Raw genomic sequence first — 17928 nt, 5'->3', positions numbered from 1 at the left:
GGAAGGCATCTCTTGAATTGGCAGCCGCTATTGGCACTTAAAAGATTGTTCTCCATTGTTGATAGAGTCAAACAAAGCCAGATTTTTCTGGAAGGGTAAAATTAAATGGTAAATGAGCTGCACTTATATAGCGGTTTACAAAGCACTTGACAATTGCTGCCTTTTATTATCTCTGTAGTTTTGTGCTTCTATTGCAAGTATCTCTGGCTCAGGAGCTACAGGTTTCTGAATTTCAGTTATTTATCCGGCCAACATACCCACCGTTTATTGTTTGTTGTCTCTCTCTGCTCCTTTCTCACCCGAACCTGTCGGGGCAGCCGCTCGCCCACCCGTGATCCTGGTTCTGTCGGAGGTTTTCTTCCTGTTAAAAGGGAGTTTTTCCTTTTAGCTGAATTCACCAGTTCACACTCGCACACCAATGCCAACTGAGCAGAGCGAAGCAACTTGCGGTTCAGTATCTTGCCCAAAGATACTTCAGCACAAGAACAGGACTGAACTGCCAGCCCTGTGGTTAGTGTACAACTTACTAAGCCACCTGATCCAAAGCTGCTACAAAACATTATTGTATTTCCTTTCCAAAAATAATGCAACAATTTAAAAAAAAAAATTTGCTTTCCAAAATTTGTGCGAAACACTTTTGAAAATGTATCAGTTTTATGATGTGTCGACATTATGGGTAAAATTTGGTTAGATTAGGCAAAGATCAAGATTTTGGTCAGAGGCAACGCATTATTAAGGGTGTATTGTTTTTATATGTATCAAATGATAATGTGTAAACAATGAGACATTGTGAAACAGTTTCTTGTAGTGAATTAGCTGAATCCGCCACTCCCCTCTGCTTTACAAAGCTTTATAAAGAGTTTCCATCTCATTGTTCAGCTGTCAGACCCACGACTTTAGTATTCTGGTTCGCTCTCACTGCTCTCATGATGTTGTTTTCAGCCAAAGCATGCAGCTAAATTCTGCCCCCCAAAAAAGAAAAGTTCAAAAAAAAAATCTCCCGACACTACCTGCTCAGCAGCAGACAGCAGACAGACACAATTAGCATCTAGCTGGTGAACCCAGTTCAGCATTCAGCAAATCGGAGTCGGTGGAGACCAAAACTGAGCTACAACACAGTGAATATCGAACTTATAATTATCAGCTGGCCAGAAACAAGAGTTTAACCCTTTAAACCCTAGAGGCCCCCAATTGGGGGGCCAGGGACTAAACTATTATTAAAATATGGACATATATACTGATATTTACACATCTGAACAAATCTCACAAGTGTTCACTTTATTATTAAAAATATTTGTTTAAATTTTTTTTTTATTGTGGTTGCAGAGATATACTCTTTTTGCAATTTTCGAGCAGAAGCCTAAAAAAATAGGTGTGCTTCTAAAGGGCTAAATAGTACTGCTGAACACGTTCACCGTATCAACTAAAAAAAATAATCCGTTATTACACATTTAAGGTCGTTGTTGCAGTCAAGGCTGTTGTTTTTCCTCGGAGGACAGTCTTTGATTTCTATTAAATTGGATCAAATTTTTTTGTATCTATTGAAAAGTGTAACGTAATAGAAATTAAGAAGTATATTGCTAATATTTTACTGTGAAAATGACCAGTTTGATTATATTTATGATGTACTGTATTTTGATATTTTTATCTTTGTTAGTTTGTCTTTATTTGTATAAGCTATAGCACTTCTAGGTGCCCACATTGCTCTGTTTGTTTTGGTATCCGCTCTTCATTTTTCTTTTTATTATACAATGTTGTCTTCCATTGTATAGTGGTCTTGATGTGTTGGAAAATTGAATAAAAAAACCCAAACATGACTTACAATGCAAACTCTATTCACTTCCAATGTACTGCAGTGGAGGCAGAAATCTGAGCAGCAGTTGCCCCAAATTCTGGACAAATAAAATGAAAAATATGTGCATGGCTAAGCAACACGGAATGCACTGCATGCGAGTTTCTCCGAATTTGAGTGAACAGACCCTTTTGTTGAGGAAAACATGGGCATACTCTCAGCCATACACGCAAATGGCTTTTCCCGCTAACTGAGAAGACACAGCTTGGTTTATTTGGCAAGCTTCATAAAAGGAGCACTGCACTGTGTGCTCAGGTAAAATGACAGGATTTCTGTGTCATGAATAAACAAACTGCACATTGCTCTCTTTTTATTTTTAGGGTTACCAAAGTGCAAAAGCTCCAAGCTTTGACATTTCAGAAATCCAGAGTGACACATTTCAGCACTATACTGTATGTTCCTGAAAGAGTAACTGCTGTTTTATAAAGCTGTGCTCCCTTTGACTTCTGTACTCTCAGGCAGCATTATAAATGATTTCAGACTCCCTGCTTTGCAGTCCTTCACTCCTGACCTGCGGTCGCTCCCTCATCACCCAGGAAACCTTCCCCAGCATCTGGCCCACTTGCTTTTCCCCCAGCGAGAGCGAGCGTGTCGGGGCAGACGAGTGTGCCTCCCCGTGGGCCCAGATGATGACACAGTGCGTTTACATTAGCCTGGCGAAGCAGCAACGGTGGCACGCTGCCAGCACTGAAGCACAGAACTTACAGTCGGAGCATCTGGTGGGTTCGTGCTAACGTCAGGAGCGGCCCGGTCTGCCTTCGGACCGACTCACCGGCGACACTCAGGGCAGGCACACAAACTGGCACACAGTCAGATCATAAAGTCAGATAAACAATCATATTCAGGAAGTTAATTAGCCATTACTCATTCAGCCAAACCATTTGTCAGCCGAAGAGGGAGACAGACTCCTGGCCTGCACCTCCGCCAGTTATTAGCAGGGAGTGGAAGTAGAGATGAGACACAACGGCTTTATTTGTGGGAGACCAGGTTGTTCTGTTCATTTGGATGCAGAAAAAGCCTCCGAAAGTAAAAATTATCTTTGACACAAACTGGAGTCTGCCTCCAGATGACCAGCCATAAAGGGAGCCATTTTCTTCAGATTTCAGCACCACTTTCAATAAAGATTCAAATGGAGTGGGCTGAAAACGGAGCGCCACTTTGCGATAGGCACTTAGGGTACGGCAAACGTGAATTACCATTAGCTGGAAAGGTGGACGGACATATTAATAGCAGCGAGCGCAGCAAAATATTTTAGAAAGGTTGCATTACACCTAGATTTGGTGTAACGGAGAGGCGGAAAAAACTGCAGTTTTTTAGCTGAACAGGGTTAAAAAAAAATAAATAAACGTTGTGCGCTACAGCTGAAATAAGCAATAAAAGCAGCAGCAAGGGGCATTTATTACACTTCACAATGCTGCCTAAGCAACAAAATGCAGGAAAAAAAACAATTTCAGGGCAGAACAGAAAAAAGAAAAACATTGTTGATGATCTTTCGTAATGGTTCCCAACCTTTCTATCTTTCTGTTAAACCTCATCACATTTTTTGAGCGAGCCTTTGTGTCAATACTCGTTTTGATCAGTTGGAAAATGAGTGTTTTTATTTATGTACATAATAAAGTGCACTAGCATGGATCGTTGCAACTACAATGATCCATGCAGTAATTGCCTCAGCTAGTTTGAAATGCCCAAACCCAAAATAGGCCACTACACGGATACACAACTGAGCAGGAAGTTGCCTAATTAATCCCATAAACAGAGATGATGCAGTTTTCCCAAAGGTCACCTTACACTTCTCCACAGAAATATCCCAATTTACTGAGCCAGAAACAGCAAGATGTTGCACCGTCTATAGATACGCAGGTATAGGATAAGTCTATATTAGAAGATTTAATAAGGTGATATGAACTTGACATATTTAGTCTGTTCTCACAAAGAAATATTGAAACAGTAGCAGCTTCTTAATCATATCAGTCATCAATCCAATTTCTGGATTACTAAAGAAGTTTCACAACATAAAACACTTCAGTCTTTACTGTTTGCAATTTCCATCTGCAACCTTCCTCTCTATTTCTTCCGTTTCTCAAATTTCAGATGAAAAACTAACCTGACAGTGAAATGTTTTCCTTCTGAAATCTGTTCGATACATTGTTAGACTTCTAAATTTAAATTCCACTCCTGATGGAGCCAACATGAGCTGTAAACACTGTGACAGGTGGTTGAAAAGGAAATAGCTCAAACATGTGTGTACAAAACAGTATCATCTGCATACATATGAAACCCGCTCTGTGACATTAGTCTGGTAAATAATATATATATAAAAAGTGTGAAGAAAGATAATTTTCGGAAGCCTGAAGAGGTGAAGTATCAAATATTTTTTTTAGGAGAAAAAGCAAAAGCGTTCCGTATTTGCAGCTATTTTCTTATCAGAAACACGTTTTTCAGTTGTTTTTAGCTGGTTGGGTGTTAAGTTGGGACTATGACTGCAAACCAAATTTCCCTTTGGGGATTTTAAAGCTCAAGAAGATTTGAAACACACCGTATCTTCCATCTCTGTGGGCTTTGAGGTTGGTTGGTTGAAAAAAAAAAGAAAAGTGGTGGGGTAAAACCAGCGAGCTGCTTTCACATTCAGTGAAGTCAGACTCTGAGCGCCTGTCTCGCCTCCAGCTGAGGCACACAACAAAGTCAGGCCTCCACAAAGCACCAGGTCTCCCTTTTTACCCGTGGCCCAGTCACCCCTGAAACTAGATTCCTCTTCCATCATGCCTGAGGGAGCAATTTAATTAAAGGCCAGCTCATAGTAAAGGACACCCATCACCTTATTCTTGATGTGTCCACAGTCAACAAACATGGAAAACATATAGATCCCCCGGTGGACAATGTCCTGGCTCTGCTACACTAACTGTAAATACACATCAAGCCAACAGATTGCAGCGTAATGACGGTAATTTACTGGGTTAAAGGGGGACAATTAAATGTAGTTTGGGTTTTAATTCCATGAGAATGGTGCCGATGATTGACGATATTGAATTGAATCCGGTCTTGGAAATCGGATCTGTTTTCTAATTTACCTACCGTCCAACATGAATGGGCTTAATTTTTTTGTCCCATCTGGTAATCCAATTCACTTATTTCCCTCATAACGGCCTGTCAGCTGTTATCATCATGTTAACAATGTGTTTATCACACTAAGAGCTAACACGCTATTTCCGCAAAGATGAAAACAGTCAACTTCACAGTTGAGTTTCACCTCCCACAACCCACGTAGAAGGACCAAAGCCAAGTTGATGCACATTTTAGTTCCTTATAAAGAGACTGGTTTTACATATCAAAGTCTGCAATGTGTGAAAGAAAGTTGTGTAATTCATACAACTGGAGGCAACGTTGTTTGTTTGTAGCCCAAAACTCAGTTCGCTGCAACATTAGCCGTTACTAAAATTACACCTTTGAAGACTGAACTGCCGCCAGCAAGTCCAAATTGCATTGTGGGTAATGTAGGTAGGAAGAAACATGCAAGGAATAAAATGTGTGGAATAAATGAGACAGTGCCTCTGGTTCTGATGTGAAAAGGTCCTGAAGTGATTAGTCGGTGAATTAGACTGATTAGTGGACGAAAGACAAAAATCTATCATAAACAATCCATGCAGTGATTAAATCACATAAAAATGACAAACATTTGCCAACAAGAAAGTTGAAGAATCTGAAGCTGAAAGTTGCTCAGTTATGAAAAGAATGTGGTAAAGATATATGTGACACAAATGATGTCAACTCAAAGATTCACTCAACAGTGTCTTCTATGACAAAGATTACGCTTCTGATGTAATTAAGCTCTGATTATTTAACTTTTCACTTCCCAAATGTGACAAAGAAAAGTAAATGTAATTTGTAGGAAGAGTCAAAGAGCGAACATTAACCGGTTCTCCTCCGATCCATGCCACATAAAACTGAGATTTAACATACAGAAAAATACTGGTTTTATACAGCCTTGGTATGACGAGGGAAAAAACACTCAAACACACTGAAGCTGCAGAACCTGGTGATAATTGTCAGTCATTCATAACAAGAGAGCATGTGAATCATTGTTAATATAAAATATTGATACTGACTTCTATAACTATAAATAAATGCAGACTTCATGTTCACTGTGGTGGATTGAGGCAGCATCTGATAACTGATTTTAATAGCATGAATAGAAACTAAAAGTATTGTATAAATGGAAATCAGTGGCTGCAGGAAGGTTGGAAAATATTTTAAGTAATCCAAAAGCCAATATGAAAGTTTTCAAAATGTTTAGGAGTAAAATGGATTGAGTACCTTTAGCTGAATGAATAGCAAATGATTTTTGAGAAATTAAAAAATAATGAAGTTTATGTTGATTCAGTTGTGTTAAATTATCTAGCCCACCTTTAATAATAAAATAGGGTGAACATAAAAATGTAAACACCTACCAACAACACAACACAGTACAACCGTACCACAAACCACATCCTGCCAAGTGGAATCTAATTCATACCTTTCATAAAGGTAGGAATTCTTCAGCAGGCAGGAATTCAAATCTTGCAATCGCAATAACATCAACCAATCTCTGCAATTTTTCAAAATCACTGCAATATCTTAACAATAAAGGAAGAAGCTCTGCTGAAGGCATCACAGCACACAGAAAGCCAAAACAAACAGAAGCCGCTTAAGCAAAAAAAAACATAACTCTCCGTTTGCAGTCAGCCAGGCTCTTCAACTTCTCCTCTCATTATCACAACAAACCACATCCTGTTGTTGATTAGGAAAAATCGGCTACAACAGAGGTAACAAGGTTTATGGGAAATATGATCGTATTATGAGAATTAGACAATTGTCGTACTTCCCAGCATAAGTTCATATACCCTTCCAGTTGTAGTAGATTACACTTTGTTTTTTTGTGCATAAAGCATGCATTGAATTATTACTCAGAGTGTGTGTTTGTAAAGCTAACTCATTTTTTTGACTCAGGGTTTAGTTTTTGTAGCTATGAGCCAAGTCAGAAAATATAGATATATAGATAAGAATTTAAATATTTCCAGACATTTGAGTCGTGAGGTTTGCCGATTAACACAGGAAGTGATTACATATTCCATGATATTTTTTTGCCATTAGTTTTTTTAAAAGAAAAATTACAATTGACATTGTTATTGATAGTAAATGTGCCAAAGCGTTCAAAGTGACTTCCTTTAAGTCCTCCGTGTGTGTTCAGTCCACTGGTCAAACATTCAGCTATTTTCCAAGAGGGGGTTGCCAGAAGAAAAGAAAAAAGAGAATTCCAACTTAGTGTGAACAGATAATTGAACTACCTTGTGAATGCATCTCCCATCTCTCATCCTCTTGTATGCTCTGTTGCTCATTCACCCCGAACGGGACAGCCAGTGAGCCTGCATTAAAACAGGCCTGCTCATCATTTGTCACTGGGCTCAGGGGTAATGAACGGGGTGAATTGGATGTACTCTCTAATTATGGAAAGGACAAAAAGCCAGTCAGATTCACGTGTCAAGGTCCCCCTCCTGCAGCACCGCAGGGAGCGACTCTCGCTCATAAATCAGGGGCGGGATACAGATCTGCGGCGGATCAGAGACAACATAAAAAGGGAGAAACATAGGCCCGTGTGAACCTCAGACAATCAACCATGTAACGCCCTATGACAGCCTATAAGGAGGTGACAGAGCCGGCCTACATGTTACAGCAGGCAAACACCTGCTGATCAGCATCCGCCGCCGTCCGCATCAGCGGCAGCCTAACCACCACCATCATCATCATCATCATCATCATCATCATCATCATCATCATCATCATCATCATCACCGAGCTGGCCCTGACAATCAGACTGTAAGCGCCATAACCTCAGTGTTACGAGGGCCATTGCAATCGATCAACATGCCCCTGCTGCTGCCGGTGTGCTAGATTGCTTGCATGGTGATTTCATTTTGAATTTGTATGACTGCTCTCGGCCTGCTGGTCATGGTAAGAGTATATGGAGCCGAGCTGCCCACACAGCAGCGGTCCGCGCGGCCCCCCCCCCCCCCCCCCATGAATACTCGCAGTGAAACTTGTTTCAAAACCGACTCGAACGAAAGTTCACGGAAATCTGAGCTATTTCGAGACTTTGTGCACATTTCCCTGAATGTTTTCCCGTGGGTCGTTTGAAAAGCAGAATTACAAGAGCAGACTTGTAATAACACATAGTTGGAGGTGGGGGGGGTGAGAAAAAAAGTCAAGCAGCTGCAACCATTGACTTCTCTGTCTCTGGCTTTACAACGGTTTCTGCAAACTCGCAATGGAGATTTAAAGCTTTTATGTTCCAACAGATTCATGTATAATGTAAAAATACCAGGCTGTATAGTTGTAACATTTCTAAGCTGACGCTAAAGCGGAAAAAAAAAAAAATCCTTTCATTTAAATCCTTTTTGAAGTAATAAATACCAGAAAAGAAACAACAACAACACATTAATCGTTAGGAGGCAGAAGGATTCACTAAATCTGTGTCTATGAAGCTGGATCATCCACAACTACCTCGTGTTCTTTTTATTCTGCCAATGTCGATTCCTTTCCAGCTTCCAATCTCATTCTTTTCCTCCCATCGTGGGACTTCAGATGAAAACCTACTCTGGGGCGCATAAAGCGCAGGTGTTGCCATGTAGGAGTCCGGTTTTCTACTAAGTGCTTGTTTAGACTTGTGCAACACGTCTGTCTTGTTTCCCTTGGAGGAAATGTCAACATAGAAACAAGGCCGTGTTCTCAGAAGCTGCACCGAACGCTCTAGAAATGGTGTAGTTTGCGATATTACAGTTTTATGTCACGAACATAATCTGGATTTTACTCTGAAATTCAAGACGCCTGTGGCCCTAGTGGAAAACAGCCAAAAGAGCAAATGACTAAACACTTAAAGACTTGCGCAACAGTTACCCTTGAAACGCCCGATATCGCCGATTTGCCAAATTGCCCACATTTTTCTAAATGCTCCTGTTAAAGCTCTGAGATTCATTCACATGCCCTCTAACTGCCCTACAACGAGTGCACACTTCAAAGCCAGCCTTTCTGTGAAAACTGCCTCTCTGATATGCTGCTGTTGTTGTTGTTGTTGTTGTTGTTATTGTTGTTGTTGTTGTCGAGCCTTCCAAGCATACGCTGTGTTGTTGCACATTAGTCCCCGGTGATTCTGATGGCAACACTGATGTGAGTTATTGCTTCTGGGAAGTCTCTCTTGCATCTCCCACGGGGACCTGTTTTTTTTTTTTTTTTTTTTTTTTTTTTTTTCCATAAGCAGATTATACACAGTCGCTGGCAAATGGGGGTGAAACATGCAGCAGCTCCACTCTAGATTTAATGCATTGTTATACGCGCTGCTTTGTGCTGTGGCTCGTGAATACAAGCTGCAGTCGTGATGACTGTAGTTGGTACCTGAAAAATCACATCATTCGGCAACCTCTTTAAAGGGCAAATCTGCTGATGATCTATATCTTTTTTTGAACAAGGATCAAAACCAACAATAAAATGATGCAACAAGTGATGTCTATGTAGCCAAAGCCTGATGCTGCTCCTCCTCTGTACCACAGAGCTCCAAAACCTAATAAAATCATATCAGCCATTCACGCCGCTACACTGACCGACATGAGCCTTTATTGCTGTAAACACAGCTGTTGTTTATCTAGAGACAATCCTGCGCACACGTGTGATGTCAACTCCATGTCCTCCAAAGAAAACAGAGCAGCATCAGTCATTTCAGCACATGCCAAAAAAAAACAACCACATATGTTTACACCGAGCGGCAACCAACCGTGATGTCACCCACTAGTTTGTGAACTGCTGTTCTGAAGTCTTGAGTTCAGTATTTTGGCCGTCGCCATCTTGTTATTTTGGAGCCAGAAGTTACCATATTTGGATGAGTTGGGGAGGAGCAAGCTGTGCGTCTGACTTGATCTGATTGGAAACGCGAGGACACTACGCCCCACCCACCTGTAGCGGAAAACCTGACTGCACCACAGGACTGTTAATCAAACATACACGCCCTCAAAAAACAGGACTTTTTGAGGCCTAATATCTAATTTATGATGGCATTATTTCCTCATGGACCGCCAGAAAATTATTAAGAAGAAATTAATTTAGAGAATGGCTTTATTGGCTTTGTATTTCATGAGAGAAGTTGAATGGGAGTCTATGGAGCCAGAGCCTTTTTGGAGCCAACCCCTACTGGCCCTCGGTGGTATTGCGGTTTAAGGCACTTCCGCATTGACTTCACTTTTTTTTTTTCCTTTATTCTAGCCAACCTGCTTTTGTGCCTAAACAAAACCTTTACTTTATGATCTCCTACCTGCGGTTACTATAGGTCGTATCAGACAGTAAGGGAAGGCAAAATGCCGATGGAGTTGTTGGAGGATGGAGGACTTGTTGGGCACCTAAACCAAAACAACCGATGAAGATGCATGTCTTCAGAACAGGAACCAGTGGGACACGTTCTTGGTTTCTTTTTATGGGATTTGTTGACTAATTGAAAAAAACACAACATCACCAGCCTCATCCTTTAATTGGGACTTTTGTAATTAGCTTTATTTTATCAGCTCACTGTGCTTTTGCTGTCAATTAAGTTTTGATTGAGGTTCGTTATTCTTTAACCAGCCATCGGGTCGATAGTTGCTTATGCTAAATTATTTATGTTAAATTCCTTTCTTCGTCTATGATCCACAAAAAACATTCAAAGTACCATCGTCTGTTCTGTTGCTCTCCCCGTAAAGATTAAAAAAAAAATAAAAAATGCTATTCAATCGTTTATTCCTTCTTTTTCTTTTTAACTGAGTTTGTTTATATTTCTGTCTGAATGTATATGTGTCTGAATATACGTCTGTCTCTCTACAGTTGGACCAGACTGCAGCAACAAGACTTCCAACCAAATCTACAGGACGTGAATGTATTACCTCTGTTTTTAGCCTCACTCCACCGGCCTTCTGCATATTTTAGAATCATTTCTAACATTTCATTGATCACTTTTGGAGTCTTGTGCTGGATACACACACACACACACACGCACACGCACACACACACACACGCGCACACGCACACACACACGCACACACACACACACACACACACACACACACGCACACACACACACACACCAGACCTCTCCGACCTGTTAATAATCTATGAGCAGGGGCGATACTGGGCGCTGCTTTCACTGAATTCAGGCCTCCTGCTGTAATTGGAGATCTGGCCTTGTGTGTACTGAAACTGACACGCTATAGCTTCATCATCATCATCCTCTTTCAAATCATTCTGTTACTGACGTGATGTTTCTATTTTGATTCTTCTTTTCTCTTTTTACTGTTTTTTTAACTTTATTTCTTAATTTTGTTCCTTCAACAACTTTGACGTTTTTTCTATATGTTCTGTATGTTAATACAGTATGTATACGTATGAGTCTCTGCACATGCGTACATATTAATGCACATTTGTCTGTGTATATATATATATATATATATATGTTTCTCTCCATTAAGGATATACTTTTGTTTTGTTTTCAGAGTCTGCATCATTAAACTCATGGTTATAAAAATATGATGAATTGGTGACAGTTTATATTACTGGTCTGTGAATTTATGATAATTTCCTCATCGTTTCTGTGGAAGTGTCCTGGAAGGAACCGTGTAATTTGGCACTAATTATTCTTCAAATAGTAAGTTTCCAAATAATTTTTTAACAACTCACTGAGTCTTTTAGCCAGAACACAACAGGTCGACATGTATAAAAAACACAATTTACAACAATGAATCAGGGAATAATATATCAACATCAACAACTGCTTTTAAAACCAACTAACAAAATAGTCTTAGAATAAAACAAAATGAAGCATTTTGTGTTTTCTGCAGATCTGCCCTGTGTCAACGAAACAATCGCTTTGGTTTGGTTGCAAGTATTTTGCATTCAGCTGCTCTGTGAAGCCTTTTGAACTTTGTTTTGAAAAGTGCTCTGTACATAAAGTTTATCAATATTTATGCTAAACTTCTGTCGCTGCTTGAGACATAAAATGCATAACTTTCAGGTCTTCACACAGAATTTAAAGCAACCAAGTAAACGACAAATATCAAAAAAATGTCCCATTTTGTTGCGGCGCTGTGAGGCTTTTGTGATGCAGCTGTTCATATTGAGGATTTTAGTGGAAAACGGTTCCACATTCAGAAACAGCAGGCTACAGCACACACGGTCCATGCAAGCGCGTCATATCACAGATCCAGCTACACTTTGAGACAATGTTGATGCAACACGGAAAATAAATCAGTTAAATTTCATATTAAGGGTGAACTCATGGACTTTTCTTTAGTTAATGTGGTGTATGATTTCATGTTGAGACTAATGACGTTGCAGCTAACAAATATATCAGCAATGGAGATGAGATCAAAACAATATAGCTCATATACCTTTTAAGCTGTATTCCAGTATTGCTGCATTGAGCCCTCTTCAGAATAAAATACAACTTAAAAAAAAAAAGAAGTTGGAAAGCGTGACAAAATTAAGAGGAAATAAAAGCTAAAACTGGCGTTCAGCAGTAACCCATAAAGAATTCAGATATTTTACTTAGATAAAAGTAAAAATAGCATTTTACTGCATTACAGGTGAAGAAAATTCAGTGACAATGTTAAAACAACAGGTTGCAAATTTTGCTGCGTGCATAAAAATGGCCCATGTGAGAGTTCAATAGCATTAATGCTGTTGCAGTAATGTGTCTGCAGAATATTATTGCTCCAACGGGATGAAGTGAAGAAGCCTCGTTTTATTTTGTATGTGAAATCCTAATTTCTCGAGAAAAAAAAATATAATGAAGTAAAAAGTAAAATATTTCCTTTATTAAAATGTTCTGCGGTGAAAGTATGAAGAAGCACAAAATGGAAATACCCGCGTGAATTACCTTTCAAATTGTACATTTCACCAGTCATTTGCAGAGATTCTCGGTGAAATTTGCAGGACGCAGTCGCTACTGGAGCTAATATAACTTCTCGTGCCTTCAAAATCGACCTCATGTTTTATGCAGCAGGCGTCAAAAGATGACATGGCGTGGGTTCACTGTACTCCAGAGTAAATCCGAGCGCAGATTTCCATCAAATATCGCTCAGTAGGAAATAACCGTTACGCAGAACGGTCTTATCACCCGTTTGCAGGTGGTCCGCTTAATTAACGGCGCTGCGCCGTCGCACTCTCCAGCCCCTGAAACTCGGGGGGCGTTAAGACCCGGCAGAGGAACAATAGTGAACATCTGTCGCCTCGGTCTCCTCTATGGATTTGCGCCTGGGCTCCGGTCTGAAGACACACACACACACACACACACACAGGCAGCGGCAGGCGGACCGGCACAAGTGCGGACGGACCGGAGTGTGGATCCGGCATGCGAGCAGATAGGACGCTGGACCACGAGAGAAAGTGGAACCAGACGCACCGAGACGCAGCGATAAGACAGCACGCCGCAAAATGAAGACACCTATGGTAAAGGTTTCCCTGTGGGCAACTGTTTGCGGTCGCTTTTTGTATTTATATATTTTTTTTTTGTTTTTTTTTTTTAAATCCAGCACTGTTCTTGTGAAGTGCGCTCCGATCGCCATAATGCTGCTGTGTGTAGTGTCGGATCAAAAGATTAGGATCTGAACAATGGACATCCAGCTGTGCGCTCTGGTTGGCACTAAAGCTCCACTATAGCGTGGATCACAGCGCGCTGGATGTTTGATTTTTTTATTTTTTAATTTTTTACTCTATTTAAAGCAGAGACTCACATTTTTTTTTTAAATGTGTGGAATCTCACAGCTCACAGTTTTATCCAAGTAGAATTCATGGACAAAACGCATTCAACAAATCTCTGCCTGAAAGAAATCAAAAGTACCACGAGCTGCCGATCTTATCCGTCGGTGATCTGTTTTTGAATTTATAGAGAAATTGATTCTTCGGTTAAACTTTTCACTTTGCAGCCGCGGTTGTCTTCCGAGGTGTGGCACTCATTAAACTACCGACGTGCCTCTGAACGAAGCGGATCATTAATGCATGCAAAAACTAAGCCGAGAAGATCATTACCCGCCTGACATCTCGTCAATGTCGTGAACACGACGGCGGCCTCTAAAATCGAGTCGACAAAAAAAGCTGTGTTTTTAAAAGTTTTAGTCGCACGTGACATGATTTACAGGAAGGTTTTTTTTTTTGTTTTTTTTATTGAGCTGAGGATGGTTACGATGATGATGATGATGTCTCGCCTCTCGTGAATCCTATACGTGCAGCCTGAACTCGATCCAGTGCAGCGGGGTGCTAATTTGTCGGCATCTGTTTGTGTCTCTGTGCCAGCGCCACGGGGTCGCCGTCCTTCTCGTGCTTCTCCTGTGCGCCAGCTTGCTCCTTGTGTACAACGGCAGCTTTAACGGCGCTTCCAGGGACGCTAACGACACGCGCGTCCGACAGCACGAACAGCTGCGGCGGCCCACTGAAGCCCCCGTCGGGGTGGCCGAGCCTCACCCCCCGGTGCTCCAGGGATACAGCGGCATCATCGACCATAAGGTGAGCAGATGTGGCCGCGTGCGTCTCGTAATGCGCGACGGGGGGTGCGAGGAGGAGGAGGAGGGGGGGGGGGGGGGGGGGGGGGCGGACGAGTGGCTTCAAATGTGTGACTAAATGCACTGCACGGAGTAGGCGACAGAGCCTCTGATAGTGAAAACAGTTTTACTTTCTCCAATTAGGGACCCATCTCCTGCACTGCGTCCTCACTTTCTCCATCTGAGACACCTGAACACGCACACACACACACACACGAACACACACACACACACTCTGAAACACGTACCCGTTTCCTCCTTTCTAATGACCGGCAGTCATCTATCTGCACAGCTCTTTGGAGAGAGAGAGAGAGAGAGAGAGAGAGAGAGAGAGCCTCCCCTCCTGTCATTTATCACAATTTTGTCCAGCACGGAGTTGCGCCACGCTCGATACCCACCTGTCATTACTAATAACAGCTTAGGCTACACATGAAACCCTTGGCTGCATTCTTCCCGTGTTAATTGATAAGCCCAGGAGACCCGCAGCTAGGTGAACCCTGACGTCACCGTAGGGGTGTATTGACTTCCATCTGTTTACCAAGCCAGGAGAAAACAATCAATGTGAGTACTGAGGGAGAAGGCTCTGCAAGTAAAGCAGACCTAATCACCTTGTGGATGCTTCTTTTTGTTTGTTTTTTGTTTGTTTTTTTAGGACGACATAAAAGACAACGTGCCTCCCTGCAGACAGTTTGGTTGATGGGCTGTTGGGAGGTGTATGTAGCCATCTGCAACATCTGGAGTGAAGATGTTTAAAATTTGGAGAAATTTGACAGTTTTGGTCAAACCCACAGACAGGTTGTGAGACAGTGGGACCCTCAATACCGGTTTGTTGAAGCCCTGACGCGTAGGAGCAAGAAACGAAGATGATTAGTCGTTTTGTGTCGCGTTGCAGTTATCTTCTATCTCTGTGTGGCCATTTTGTATCCCTCCATTGTCGTTTCACATGTAGTATTACTCCTGCTGCCCTTTTTTACACCTCTTTGGTCATTTTACATCTCTCTGTACTCATTTGGAATCCCTCTGTAGTCATTTTGCATCCTTCCATTGTTGTTTTACCTGTATTATTACCTCTGTAGTTGTTTTACATCTCTTAATAGTCTTTTTTTTTTAAATCTCTCTTTGGTCATTGGACTTTGCAACACCTACAGCCACTTTTTTTTTTTAGCCCCCTGAACTATTGGGGCCCATTGTGTTAGCCTCTTCAGTAATCCATTATGGCAGGACCGAAGACAACGTGAGTGACAGCCCAGTTCGTGCTGCCATCTCCGTCTCAAAGAAAGTATCTGTTGGATGCTGGAAAACATGACCAGATTATATCACCGGTTGATTTGCATATGAGTAATTGGACAGCCTGCTGCCTGCTCTTAGAGGAGGCTGTTGCTGTGCGAAAGAGAAAAATAAGCAGCGTGAACATGCATCAGCTGCACGGATCTGGGAGTCAGCACATTGTTCCCGAACATTAGAAAAAGTAGCCCGGTTGGTAAATGAACTTCCCCTAAATTAAACACCAGGGGATCTGAACAGTCACTTAATCTTGTAAGTAATGGAGGTTTGTAACAGCAGGTGGAACTGTTTTCCACTAAAGGGAATCTCACCGCCGCAGAAACGTGAAAGTGTGGAAACTTTTAACGTTGACTGAAACGTTGAGCCGGCAGTTTTCCCTGGAGAAACGCTGCCTGTCTGCCCACTTAAATTTCACTTTTGAGTCGCTCTGCTCGACAGTGGTCACACTTGCTGGACATACACGTGTCGAGCAGGTGGCTATAGCCATGATGACTTCAAGTATGTGAGCAGAGTGATTCTGACGAACATTTCTGAATGAAAAAATGAATGGGAAAAATGATTTTTTTTATTTAGATCTTACTTTCGTAGTTTTGCCATTTTTTTCAGCTTACGATATCACCAATATAACCTTAAAGCTGCAATCTGAGGATTTGGTGATTACAACAAAATAGAGCAAGTCAGATAAGTAAACACATTGCAGCCAAATCTAAAGTTGTACATTATTCAAATTACGGAGAAACAAAATTGAACATTTAGATTAAAACCAAAATTGTCGATGGCCGATGTTCATTAGTTTTTGTGGAACTGCTGATTCAATCTACTGTACTCTCTGATTTGCACCTTTTAAGTTAAGCGTAAGAAAATGTTTCCATGTTGGGTTTTGCTTTCCGTATTTTGGAGCATTTGCTACCTTTGGTTCCAAGACATGTAGCTGCACAACACGCGTGAACACGACTCTCTATACAGAAATTAGATGCTATAAACCGAAGCTGCATACACGCTGGTTATCCTCGCCTGCATTCTCCTTGAATTTCCGCTCTTCATTGCTTTACATCAAACAGGGTCTTCACAATTATACTTCTTTAAAAGTGTGAAAACTTTTACACCGGATGTGAGTTTGATTGTTAACAGTGTATGATTTTGATTATAAACCTGGTTTGATAGAAGACATTAACATCCAGCTGATATTTGTCCAAAGGTGCGGTCCACTTGCCCGAGGCTGAATTTGTCTCGGGAGTCAGAATTGCTGCGCAACCGAGCCACTCAGATTTCTCAGAAGTCAAAACAGTGCGCGAATGAATCTGGAATGAGTCATTGCTGTCATGTTGTAGGACAGCTGATGGGGCACGCAGCCCCATCTTTTCTCTCACTCTCTGAAATACCAATATTCAGTGACCGTGTATGTTTTGATTTGATGAGGATTTGTCTGCGATGCGTCAGTAAACCCGGCTATGGATGAGAATTGATTTTCCTCAAGTGAACTGGAGCAGTCGAGCATCATAAGTAAACCACCAATTAATTTTTTTCTCTTGGCAATAAACTTATTGACATTCTGGCGACGGGGGACATCAATTAGGGCCACGGCTTCACTGAGCATCATTTATGCTTCTTCAAACCCGCTATTATGTCACCCTTCACGTTCTCTCACCGCAGGTTGCAATCAATACTTTATGACTTGAATGCACTTTGATACTACACAGCATGTGGTTGCCTTCTCATACTTTGCATTCAGTTTTCAGGGCCATTGTGTCATCCCCGCGGTTTGAGCTCCCTCCGTATATCGAAGAGAGTAAAAATTGTTGGGCTTATCTCGCATTTTGTTCTCCTGCAGCGCTGAGTGATCAGTGTTTGGGAAAAAAATACTCTGGCACCAACATTTGTCTTCCTCATCTTTGCTTGCTGACCTCTCTGCCATATTGATCTTTCCGAGATATCAGCTGGCTGCCACGCAGGGTGCAGTGCCAGTCTGACTTCAACCGCTTCACTTTATCTTTCGAGTATTAAACTTCTCACTGCCCACAAACAATTTGGAAGCCGATAGGTTTTCTGCAGTCTCTTGGCCAAGATGCTAAAACCTTTGCCAGAACAGTTAAAAAAATGCTTCTCCGTGATTGTTCGAGACATTCTTGTCAGGTTGTGAACCCAAAAATAAAAAAATTGTGTATGTTGCACACTGTATTTATGAATCTAGAATCCATTAAATCCTTCGTA

General features: G+C 41.4%; 2 protein-coding genes across 2 annotated transcripts in view; one reads left to right on the top strand and one right to left on the bottom strand.

Moving 5' to 3' along the window:
• Window positions 1-276: 276 nt before the first annotated feature.
• pigk (phosphatidylinositol glycan anchor biosynthesis, class K) overlaps window positions 277-17928 on the bottom strand; it is an 87517-nt gene continuing 69865 nt past the window's right edge. Inside the window, exon 11 of the mRNA XM_069157972.1 lies at window positions 277-361. Within this exon, the coding sequence (XP_069014073.1) occupies window positions 296-361 (66 nt within the window). The 3' untranslated portion in view covers window positions 277-295. The remainder of the gene's footprint in view (window positions 362-17928) is intronic.
• The window catches only part of st6galnac5a (ST6 (alpha-N-acetyl-neuraminyl-2,3-beta-galactosyl-1,3)-N-acetylgalactosaminide alpha-2,6-sialyltransferase 5a), a 42424-nt gene continuing 37486 nt past the window's right edge, over window positions 12991-17928 (top strand). The window contains 2 exon segments of the mRNA XM_069157951.1: window positions 12991-13345; window positions 14189-14398. Of these exon segments, the coding sequence (XP_069014052.1) occupies window positions 13331-13345; window positions 14189-14398 (225 nt within the window). The 5' untranslated portion in view covers window positions 12991-13330.

The sequence above is a fragment of the Embiotoca jacksoni genome, unplaced genomic scaffold, assembly GCF_022577435.1.
Source record: "Embiotoca jacksoni isolate LCO1_2020_lvr unplaced genomic scaffold, fEmbJac1.0.p SCAF_22, whole genome shotgun sequence".
Lineage (NCBI taxonomy): Eukaryota > Metazoa > Chordata > Actinopteri > Embiotocidae > Embiotoca > Embiotoca jacksoni.
Note: the sequence above shows the minus strand (reverse complement) of the source record. Positions and strands in the feature narration are given on the sequence as shown.